Below are 10,386 nucleotides of genomic sequence, written 5' to 3' on the forward strand. Positions count from 1 at the left end.
TATATTTTGTGTCTAGTTTGCTTTTAGTTTCTTTAGAAATAAAACTGATTTAGTGGAGATTTATTTATTTATTTCATTGCATTTTTTGAGAAAAGCTCTATACATACATCAGCGTGAAAAGGGGTTGTCAGCCCATAACTATATATATGCATTCGGTCGGCAACCCCTTACTTCTGTAGTAATGTTCTATTACTTTGTTGCGCTGCGGAAGCGTGACGCTACACCTAGCCACTCTCCCTTCACCTCCACACGGTCAGTCAGCGTAGACGTTAACAGTGAAGTGGTTGGCAGCCGCGATGCTGAGAGTGACCTGCGCGCCGGCGCACGAGCCCGTGACGCGTCGCACGATGCCTGCTCGCTCACCCACCACCGCTACGCACGACATCGACGGAATCGACATGCTTATCTGAAATAATACACGTAGCCTTTGAACTGTATTCATCTTATGTTTCCCTAAGATTTGGTAGAAAATACAAAATTGAAAGTAAAACGCAAACAATGTTTGAACTTACAATTACCTATTTATTCTAGTACTCGAAAAGGGTTAAAAATAAGAAAATAATAAGTAGATAGATATATAGACGCATAGCAGATGTCCTTAAATTTTCCAATAGTTAAAGACAGTCTAATTGAACTGACTTAACAATTAAGTACATAATTAACAATTAAGTTCTAACTTGCACTTCAACTGGTTGGTCTTCGGTAACTTCTGTTTCTAGGTCATTGACCTCGCTGTAAACAAGCTTTGAATCATCAACGTCCGCGCAGTTTCCGCACTTCCATATACCCCCGATTAGGGTTACGTCCTGTTCTGTAAAAAACAATGTCTTTTTGTAGAGTTGCGAGTAGGTTTCTATTAACCGATGCATTTACAATTTTAAAACAAAAGTAAAAATATAATAAATATAAAATTTGTTTCGTTAGCATGTATATAGATCTGTATAATATGTATTTATTGATTAGTTGAGAAATATAATAGTTACAACTTTTAAAATGTAAACAACCGATATTCGGTTCCTTCATATAGGTAAGTATAATTAATTGTCTTATTTGTAGTAAATTTTACCTTTAACGACTTCTTGTGAATCTTCAATTTCAAAAGTATCACCGTTTAAAAGCATGTTAATAACCGAATCCAGATATTCGACATCATTATTTGCCGACAAAATATTTGCACAGACTACTGCTAATAAATATATAACGGTAAATATTTTAAGACACATGTTTAGCATTTTTTTCTTTTTGATCTATCTTTGACTCATTATTTTATTTTATATTACAAGACTATATACATATAATACATTAGCTTTGCGCTAAGACAATTTGAGACTGATTTATTCAGCTAATTATGAAGCTTATCAGTTCCATTGACCTTTTTGATAAAACATTGAACGTTGTTAATGTTATTATATAATTCAGCCAAACAATGACCAATTGACTTTACTAAGTATTATTTTGTTTACCTATCTGTAGTTTGAGGATGTCAGCTTATCAAATTATCAGTAAGTGTAATGGGTCGTAAATAAACTTAAAATATGTATGTATTTAAAAATAATTCAATAGGAATAAAAGTAATTGTGGGGTTTTATGAAACCACGATGCAAGTGAAACTTTTTTTCGGATTGTAGGCATTTCACTGAAAATTTTCGGAAAATTGTTCGATTTAGGGTATTAAAATCGCGTTTTTAATTTTATTTGAATAAATATCCTCTTTAATTATCTTACAAAAGCTCGGCCAACGGCCAATGTAATTCAGCTACTCAACACGGAATGGCGCTGTGATTAATTATTAATATCGCTTACTTATCATACGCGAGTCAAAGACTAAAAAAACCGGTAGAAACCTCTCCGATTCCGCATAGGTTGTTAATAAGGATCTCACGGTCACGTTACACTGGGGTTTTCGAGATGTCTACACGCTTGCGAGTAGCCAACCGTTGGGAATTGTTTGACGGAATCATGACAGCCGTGACGTTCGAAAACAAAAAGTCGTATGTGACTATTAACTTCCTATTATGATATGACTATTTGCCATTCGCCGTAGAATTTGACAGATAGAGAGAGTTTGACGTATTAAACCATACCGTATTTGAGGTTAATAAGGTCTACTGTCCTTAAAATTTTGAATGAAATTACAAGCAAATATCAGCCTTCGTGAATTAAGTATTGTAACCTTAGTCCGATAATGAACCTTATTTTAAAGACTATGAATTCTAAGTACTAGAAATAAAGTAAAATTTTACTAATGCTGTAATTCTGTACTGCGACATGCTAAAAAAGACCAAAAATTTAAGGCGATAGAATAAGTTTCAGTTTAATTATTGCATGTATAAATAAAGTTATGTTAAATTTTAATGCGAGGTACATATGACCAAAGTAATTGGTGCCTTTTCCACTTCAAATTTCGGTCGATAGAAAATAAAATCCTAGACTATGTCACTTCTTGCTTTAAATTAAGGAATTAAGCAAATACTTATTTGCATTTGCATTTAGCATGTATAAAGCGCTAGCAAACTTATCTTTCGTAGCTATATCCGCTATGTAACCGAGTTTCTAATCAAAATAGAAACCGCAAAGTTTGCAATTGCATGCTAATTGCGTTGTTTCCAGTCTCGTGTGCCGCCATGCGCACTGACATTTACTTACTTGCATCAACTTGCATAACATAGTAACTTTAAATCGCACACATTGTACAGGAGAATGTTTTCGTCCTTGGCGTTATGAGGTCTACAACTTATGACATCTGTCCTGTCAGGTCATATACCTATATATGTTTATTTGGCTGTAAAGAGTTTGCAGGTCATTTAAATATATTCTAATAAATTAGCAGAAAAATTAACGTATTTTACTCAAATATATGCACAACGGATTTTGAGGATATTGCTGACTCTGTGACGATAGATTTCGAGCAATGAGTCCATTACAGGTCGTCAAAGTCGATGAATCCTTTTATCTAAATTGTATTGTACCCTTTCTCTTGGAACCGATCCAAATGTTCAGATAATATCGACGTATTTATAAGATTGGACCTATTCTCCGTTTTTTATTTACTGTGACATGTCGCCATTAAGAGCAGTGCAGCTTATTATTAGTTGGCAACTTTTAAAAAGAGGCTGTTTTTTATTTGTGTTCCCCAATTTCTTTAATACGGTTGAACCGATTCCGAAAATTCATTTGTTTTATTAAAACCCGTTACAGTTCGGCCCAGTGCCATCGGTTCAGGATCTGATATCATAATATTGGCATACTGTTTTGTAAAGTCGATTTTTAGGGTTCCGTAACCCAAGGGTAAAAGCGGGACCCTATTACTAAGACACCGCTGTCCGTCCGTCTGTCTACCTGTCTATCCATCTGTCACAGGCTGTATTTCATGAACCGTGATAGCTAGACAGTTGAAATTGTTACAGATGATGTATTTCTGATGCCGCTATAACAACAAATACTAAAAACAGAATATCTATATATATAAATGCACGTGTCCTGACTGACTGACTTATCAACACAGAGGCGAAACTACAAAAGCTAGAAAGTTGAAATTTGCACACCAGGTTACATTTATAATGTGTACAAGAGATAAGAAGCGATTTTGAGAAATTCAACGATTCAAGAAATTCAAAGGGGATGAAAGTTTGTATGGGGTTCAAGTTTTATTTTAAGCTATGAATTCGAACCTTGAGTAAAAGATATATTATTAAAAAATAAGAAAACTAATTTCAGCTTTTTTGAAAATTCATCCCCTAAGGTGGTGAATAAGGGGTTGAAAGTTTGTATGGAGATCAAAATTTTTATCAAGTGCGGGACTCGAAACTTTGTACATGGGCATATATTATTAGAATACAAGAAAAGTCATTTCAGCGTTTTTCAAAATTCGTCCCCTAAAAGGGTTAAAAAGGGGTTGAAAGTTTGAATCCATTACAAATGGTTTGATACTTCTTAGAAAGGCATAATAGCCGCTAACAAAAAAAAAATTCGACGTTTTTGGAAATTCAACCTCTAAGTAGGTTAAAAAGGGGATGAAAGTTTGTCTTGGGGTTCAAATTTTATTATAAGCTAGGAACTTAAAACTTTGCAAAACGATATTATATAAAATAAACAAGAAAATTAATTTCAGTGTTTTTAAAAATTCATCCCCCAAGGTGGTGAAAAGGGGGTTGAAAGTTTGTTAGGGTTACGGCAGAGTAGCGCAAAGGAGTCCGGCGTCAATAAAGTTTGTATGGAGATCAAACATTTTTTTGAGTCCGGGACAAATCTTTGTATAAAGGCATATTATTAGAATACGAGAAAAGTAATTTCAGCGTTTTTAAAAATTCATCCCCTAACAAGGTTAATAAGGGGTTGAAAGTTGAATCCATTAAAAATGCTTTGAAACTTCTTAGAAAGGCATAATAGCCGATTACTTACAAAAAAAGTGATTTCGACGTTTTTGGAAATTCAACCCCTAAGGGGGTTAAAATGGGATGAAATTTGTTTTAAGTTTTAGTTTTTATTCTAAGCTAGGAACTTGCAATGAAACTACAAAAAGGTATTATATTAAAAAACATAAAAACTAATTTCAGCGTTTTTTAAAATTCGTCCCCCAGGGTGGTGAAAAGGGGGTTGAAAGTTTGTATGGAGATCAAACATTTTATTGAGTGTGGGACTTAAATTTGTGTATAAAGGCATATTATTAGAATAGAAGAAAAGAAAATTCGGCGATTTTAAAAATTTACCTCTTAAAGGGGTTAAAAAGGGGTTGAAACTTTGTATAGGGTTCCAATTTTATTTTAAGCTAGGAATTAAAAACTTTGTGAAAAGGTATTTCATTAAAAGAGTAGAAACCGACTTCAGCGTTTTTGAAAATTCATCCCCCAAGGTGGTGAAAACGGGGTTGAAAATTTGTATGGAGATCAAACATTTCTTTGCGTGCGGGACTTGAATCTTTGTATAAAGGCATATTATTAGAATACAAGAAAAGTAATTTCAAAGTTTTTAAAAATTCATCCCGTATAGTGGTTAAAAAGGGGTTGAAAATTTGTAGGGGTCTTAAATTTGAAATTTTGAAACTTCGTAGAAAAATATTTTATTAAAAGGGAAGAAAACTCATTTCAGTATTTTTCAAAATTCATCCCCCAAAGTGGTAAAAAAGAGCTTGAAACTTTGTATGGAGATCAAACCTTTTTTTGAGTACAGGACTTCAGTCTTTGTATAAAGGCATATTATTAGAATACAAGAAAAGTAATTTAAGCGTTTTTAAATATTCATTCCCTAAAGGGGTTAAAAAGGGGTTGAAAGTTTGAATCCATTACAAATCCTTTGAAACTTCTTAGAAAGGCATTGTATTATATTACAAAAAAAGGTATTTCAACGTTCTCAACCCAAACGTATAATTCAACCCAAATTCAAAAAGGTTTAAGAAGGGGATGTAAGTTTATATGTGATTCAAGTTTTCGTTTAAGCTAGGAACATAAAACATGGTAAAAGGGCATTATGTTAAAATAGACAAAAACTGATTGATAAAGTTTGCATCGATCGGGAGCGAACATTTTTTTAAATAGTGGACTTGAAAATCTAAGTGTTGAGAGGGATTATATCGAGAACAATTATTTTCAGTTAGGGGCTTGAAATTTCGTAGTTTGTGAAAAACAAATTTCATGCATTGTATAATTATTAACAAATGATTAACCGTCCCTACTGATATTTTTTGCTGCATAATGTTCTATGCTCATGTAAAATATATAACCACCAACATACAAATCCACGCGTACGAAGTCGCGGGCAACAGCTAGTAATAAATATTTAAGTGGGGCTCCCATACAACAAACGTGATGTTTTGCCGTTTTTTGCGTAATGATACGGAACCCTTCGTGCGCGAGTCCGGCTCGCACTTGGCCGGTTTTTTTATTGTATGGTGGTTAAATGGTCTACTACTTTCCACCATTAAATATTTGTTTAATCTTACCTGGAGGCTTATTCTGATTGTAATAACATAACAGGTTATGAACTTGATCCAGATTTGATATGGATATGATCTGTCATCTGTCAACAGTGACATTTCTACGTCCAGAATTGGAGATGTGGTCTAATTTTACAAATGCCTAAATTGCTCATAATTACTCGTAGTATAGTTTCTTCTGGTAACTTTTTATTAGGTATGTAATCTTTGGACTTCAGGGATTGCAATCTTGTTATCATGTTGAATAAAACGTAAAATCTAGTAGGCACCCAGTGAGTCTTGACAAATGAATAATTCAGATGCGGGCCGGCTTATCTCCTTGAAAGTGCGAGCTGGTAGTCACACTCTAGTTTTATCGCAAACGATATAGACTTAGTTCAAGATAATTGTTTCGATGCCCCAATCGAGATTGTGGCGTCCTTGTGCACTGGGCACTGGTTAAGCCTTAAATGAATATAATTTGGTTATCTTATATGTACATTGAAATTTTTATATATGTGATTGATATAAATGATAAATTCAATCCCTCAAACGGGCAAAAATAAGAATTCTTAATTTAAAAGTAGACACGTAAAATTGTGTCTATACACGACTGGTGTTTGTGTGTCCTTCGGTTCTACGATTCAGTACTTTTAAAATGACAAATTCAAATCGTATTTAGAACTCTTGTGGCATTAAAGAAGATTACACATTCTAAACAACATATAATTCTAAGCTGGATAGCCATGTGCGTGTCGGACCACGCATAATGGTGAGTTCCATTCCTGAATGCACGATACAAAAAGCCGTACAAGTAAATTTTAATAAGAAGATAAGTTTTTTGAAAAACTCATTAATGGGCTCAATCAATCATGTTCAAAATAATTTTCGTGGAAAGTGGTAATATTAATTTTTGACTTTTTTTCATATTTTTTGTAACCTTGGTCAAAAGTTAGACGGTTAGTAACGTTAATATTATTTTTAATGTCATTCGTCGCTTTAAATCAAGACATAACCAAATAAAAAAAATAGTACTTATGGCTTATAGTAAAAAATATTAAGTATTCCTTGTTACATATGTGTAGTATTTAGGGCCGGCAGTTAAACATGGAAAATAATGTCAGACAAATCTCCACCTGCAGGTGGATATTTTTTCTTTTATTTTTTTTTTCTTATCAAACAGCTGGAGCCGCGGCAGATTTTGCCGCGATCAAAAAGCGGGATAAGTACGCGAACCTGGCAGTTAGCTATTATTTTGTACCCCTGGCGTTTGAGACTACTGGGTGCTAGGGGACAGAGGCTATTGCCTTTATTAGGGAAGTGGGACGTCGCATTAGGGAGAAGGGGTCTGACGCCCGCGCGGGTTCGTACCTGGTGCAAAGGTTGTCCATCGCAATTCAACGTAGTAACGCGGCTAGTGTGATGGGCACCTTTGCGCCAGGGACAACTCGGGGGGGACTTTTTGACTAGGCTTAAGTTTAGTCTTAAGTTGTTATTGTCAAAGATAAATATAACTCCGTAATAGACGGATACAGTCTAAGGAAAAAACGTGCCTCGAAAATCACGAAAATTTGATTCTCGATCAGATGGCGCCACTAGTTTTGGCCAACTCTCGTATAGAGGGCGTTGACTGTTTCGTTTGTTATTTATAATTTTAACGCATACCAGTGAAAGAACATGGGTCAAAATCATATAAAAATAATTAATGCAAGCAAAAAATTATTTATCCATATTTAAATACATTTTAACGTATTTTTATAAATCTTCATTTTTAGTTTTAAAGTATGTCGATAGATGTCAGTGAATTTACAGTGGTTACAAAATTTACTATGACAGTACTAATCTATCTTATTATATCCTCATTGTTATTGTATTGTTGTTTTTTTGTTATACTGAAATTTGAATTGGTTGTTATTAGTGATTTTTTAAAGTAAAAAGTTCAATCTCATACTGTGTACCTGTAAAAGTGTTCATAAATTGCATATCAGTAAAAAAAAAACACTATACTTACCTTTTAAAGTTATTATTAGCGTTTTTCCGCTTAATTTTTTTTGCGCTAAATCTACGATGAGGGTAATTTATTTCGTAGTAACGTACTATGCGACATATTTGCGAAAGATAGTGCGATTGGAGATAATGTGGTTATGGTGTGATTATGGTGGGTAATCTAAAATGGCTCGGGACCCTGAGTCAGGTGCAAGACGTAAAACTTATAACTAGTTGTTAAAAGGGCATTATACTCGAATTAAAACAGACGAAAACTGATATCACCTTTTTAAAAAGTTTGTTCCCTAAGTTATATTCATTCCATAATTTCATTTCCTAAGGGTTGAAAGTTGAAAGTTTGCATCAGGAACGAAAATGTTTGTTAATAAATAAATAGTGAACTTGAAATGTCATAAAAAGACAATAATAGAAAACAAGGAAAGAGATTTTCGCGTTTTTAGAAATTTATTTCCTAAGGCAGTTAAAATGGTTTACAAGTTTGTATCAGGACCGAACATTTTTATTAAATAGTGGACTTGAAAGTCTTTTAAGGGGGTTGAGAGGGACTATATCGAACACATTTTTTTTTCAGTTAGGGGCTTGAAACTTCGTAGGTTGTGACAGAAAAATCTCATGCGTTGTATAATAATTAACAAATGATTAACTGTCCCTACTGCTATCTTTTGCTGCATAATGTTCTAAACTGATGTAGAATATATAGAGTCTGCGTTATGGAATAACGAACATAGCGACAAAATAAAAAAAAAGTTATTAATGCAGGCCGAACCTGGGTATGAAAATCTATGTGCTCGACTATTTCTGTGATAAAAATCATGTTTATAGCCTTATTATACCCGTTAAATAGTGGACACATTAAAATATGTTAGAGCCTATGCACTAAATTGTTACGTAAAAAAGAATTGTTACTTTTACAAAAAATAATAAACATACATTTAAAATTGCATACCTCAAAATCAAGCGAAAATATGTCGCATAGTACGTTACTACGAAATAAATTACCCTCATCGTAGATTTAGCGCAAAAAGAATTAAGCGGAAAAACGCTAATAATTTCAAAACATTAAAAGGTAAGTATAGTGTTTTTTTTTACTGATACATATATATTTTTTTTATTAATTCAAAAAATTTACACAGCATTACAGCGAAATAATACACTGAGAAATATATAATAGAAAGTATTTATACAACTAGGTACATGATACAGTCTAGAAAGGACAACAGAACAAATGTAAGAAAGAAAAACTAATACAACAGTTGATTCACGCTTATCCATCGCCTCACAGTACTTCATACATTCTTTACACAGATCCATCCAACTACTTGCAAATAAATCACATTCCGGTGCTGATGCGAGGAGCGCGTTGATATACTGTAGAGCGCGGACAAGTGGTGATTTGCTATGAGAAATAGTGCGCGTTTTAGGCACAGCTAATAGGTGAGGACTTCGCGGTCGTAAATTAAATTGGGCCTTAGCTATAGATGGAACGAACAGGCGTACGAGCTGTGCAACCAGTTCAAGGCAGTCCGAGTTCCCCCGTAAGACATTACATGCAGTAGTCAAGAGCCCGTAGTTACGCCTTACCTCTAAGGAATTTGTTGGAAGAATTAAACGCAAACGAGTCTAGCAACACAATTTGTGTCACGGCACTATTTTAAAAAATAAACTCTTCTTGTCTATGTCTTACATCCGTGAGTTTCATTCTGTTTTTCCTTAAGCCCTTAAATATTAATTAAAGCACTAATCAGCTAAATATAAGAGGTTTCTAAGAGGTTATGGGCTTTCTTTACCTCAAATAATCAAAATTAGTGTTTTACCGAAGTTTTGCGAAAAAAAGTTAACTTAACCTCAAAGTGCCCACGCGCTGTGTGGCAAGTTTTTATATTTCAGCAATTTCAGCCTAAAATATCATTAAATCATGGCTTCACAAATATCAATGGGCACAATTGAGAAGTTAATTGGTAGGGAAAACTACCCGACTTGGAAATTTGCGGTCAAAAACTACTTGGAACATGAAGACTTGTGGGACACTAGCGAACCAAGTGCGGGTTATGTAGCGGACAACAAGAAGGATACAAAAGCAAGGTCGAAAATAATACTTCTGCTCGACCCAATTAACTACGTCCATGTACAGGATGCGACCACGGCGAAACAGGTATGGTCAAAATTGGGTCAAGTGTTTGACGACTCCGGGCTCAGTAGAAAAGTAGGTTTGTTACGAGATCTGATTTCAACCAAGCTGGATGATCGCTCTAGTGTTGAAGAGTATGTTAATAAAGTAATGACAACAGCTCATAAGCTTACAAATATTCAATTTGTAGTCGGAGATGAGTGGCTCGGTACTTTGCTGCTCGCTGGCCTCCCTGATGTCTACAAACCGATGATTATGGCTATTGAGAGCTCAGGTGTGTCCATTACAGCTGATTTTGTAAAAACAAAGCTGCTCCAGGAGGTGAAAACTTCAGATTCTG

At 34.4% G+C, this 10,386-nt stretch overlaps 1 protein-coding gene across 1 annotated transcript; it reads right to left on the reverse strand.

Moving 5' to 3' along the window:
* Nucleotides 1-230: 230 nt before the first annotated feature.
* Nucleotides 231-1,170, reverse strand: LOC134747228 (uncharacterized). The gene is made up of 3 exons (XM_063681835.1): nt 1,067-1,170; nt 678-811; nt 231-406 (listed from the first exon to the last, which is right to left on the reverse strand). The coding sequence occupies exons 1-3, from the start codon at nt 1,119-1,121 to the stop codon at nt 254-256; spliced, it is 342 nt and encodes a 113-aa protein (XP_063537905.1). The 5' UTR covers nt 1,122-1,170; the 3' UTR covers nt 231-253.
* Between the last annotated feature and the right edge of the window lie 9,216 nt (nt 1,171-10,386).

Source organism: Cydia strobilella, chromosome 1, assembly GCF_947568885.1.
Source record: "Cydia strobilella chromosome 1, ilCydStro3.1, whole genome shotgun sequence".
In the NCBI taxonomy this organism is placed as follows: domain Eukaryota; kingdom Metazoa; phylum Arthropoda; class Insecta; order Lepidoptera; family Tortricidae; genus Cydia; species Cydia strobilella.

Coding starts and splice junctions, on each gene's coding strand:
- LOC134747228 (XM_063681835.1), bottom strand. CDS start 1,121: ATGCTTTTAAACGGTGATACTTTTGAAATTGAAGATTCACAAGAAGTC. Junction 812..1,066: donor TTCACAAGAAGTCGTTAAAG/GTAAAATTTACT, acceptor TGTTTTTTACAG/AACAGGACGTAACCCTAATC. Junction 407..677: donor ACCAACCAGTTGAAGTGCAA/GTTAGAACTTAA, acceptor GTATTATTTCAG/ATAAGCATGTCGATTCCGTC.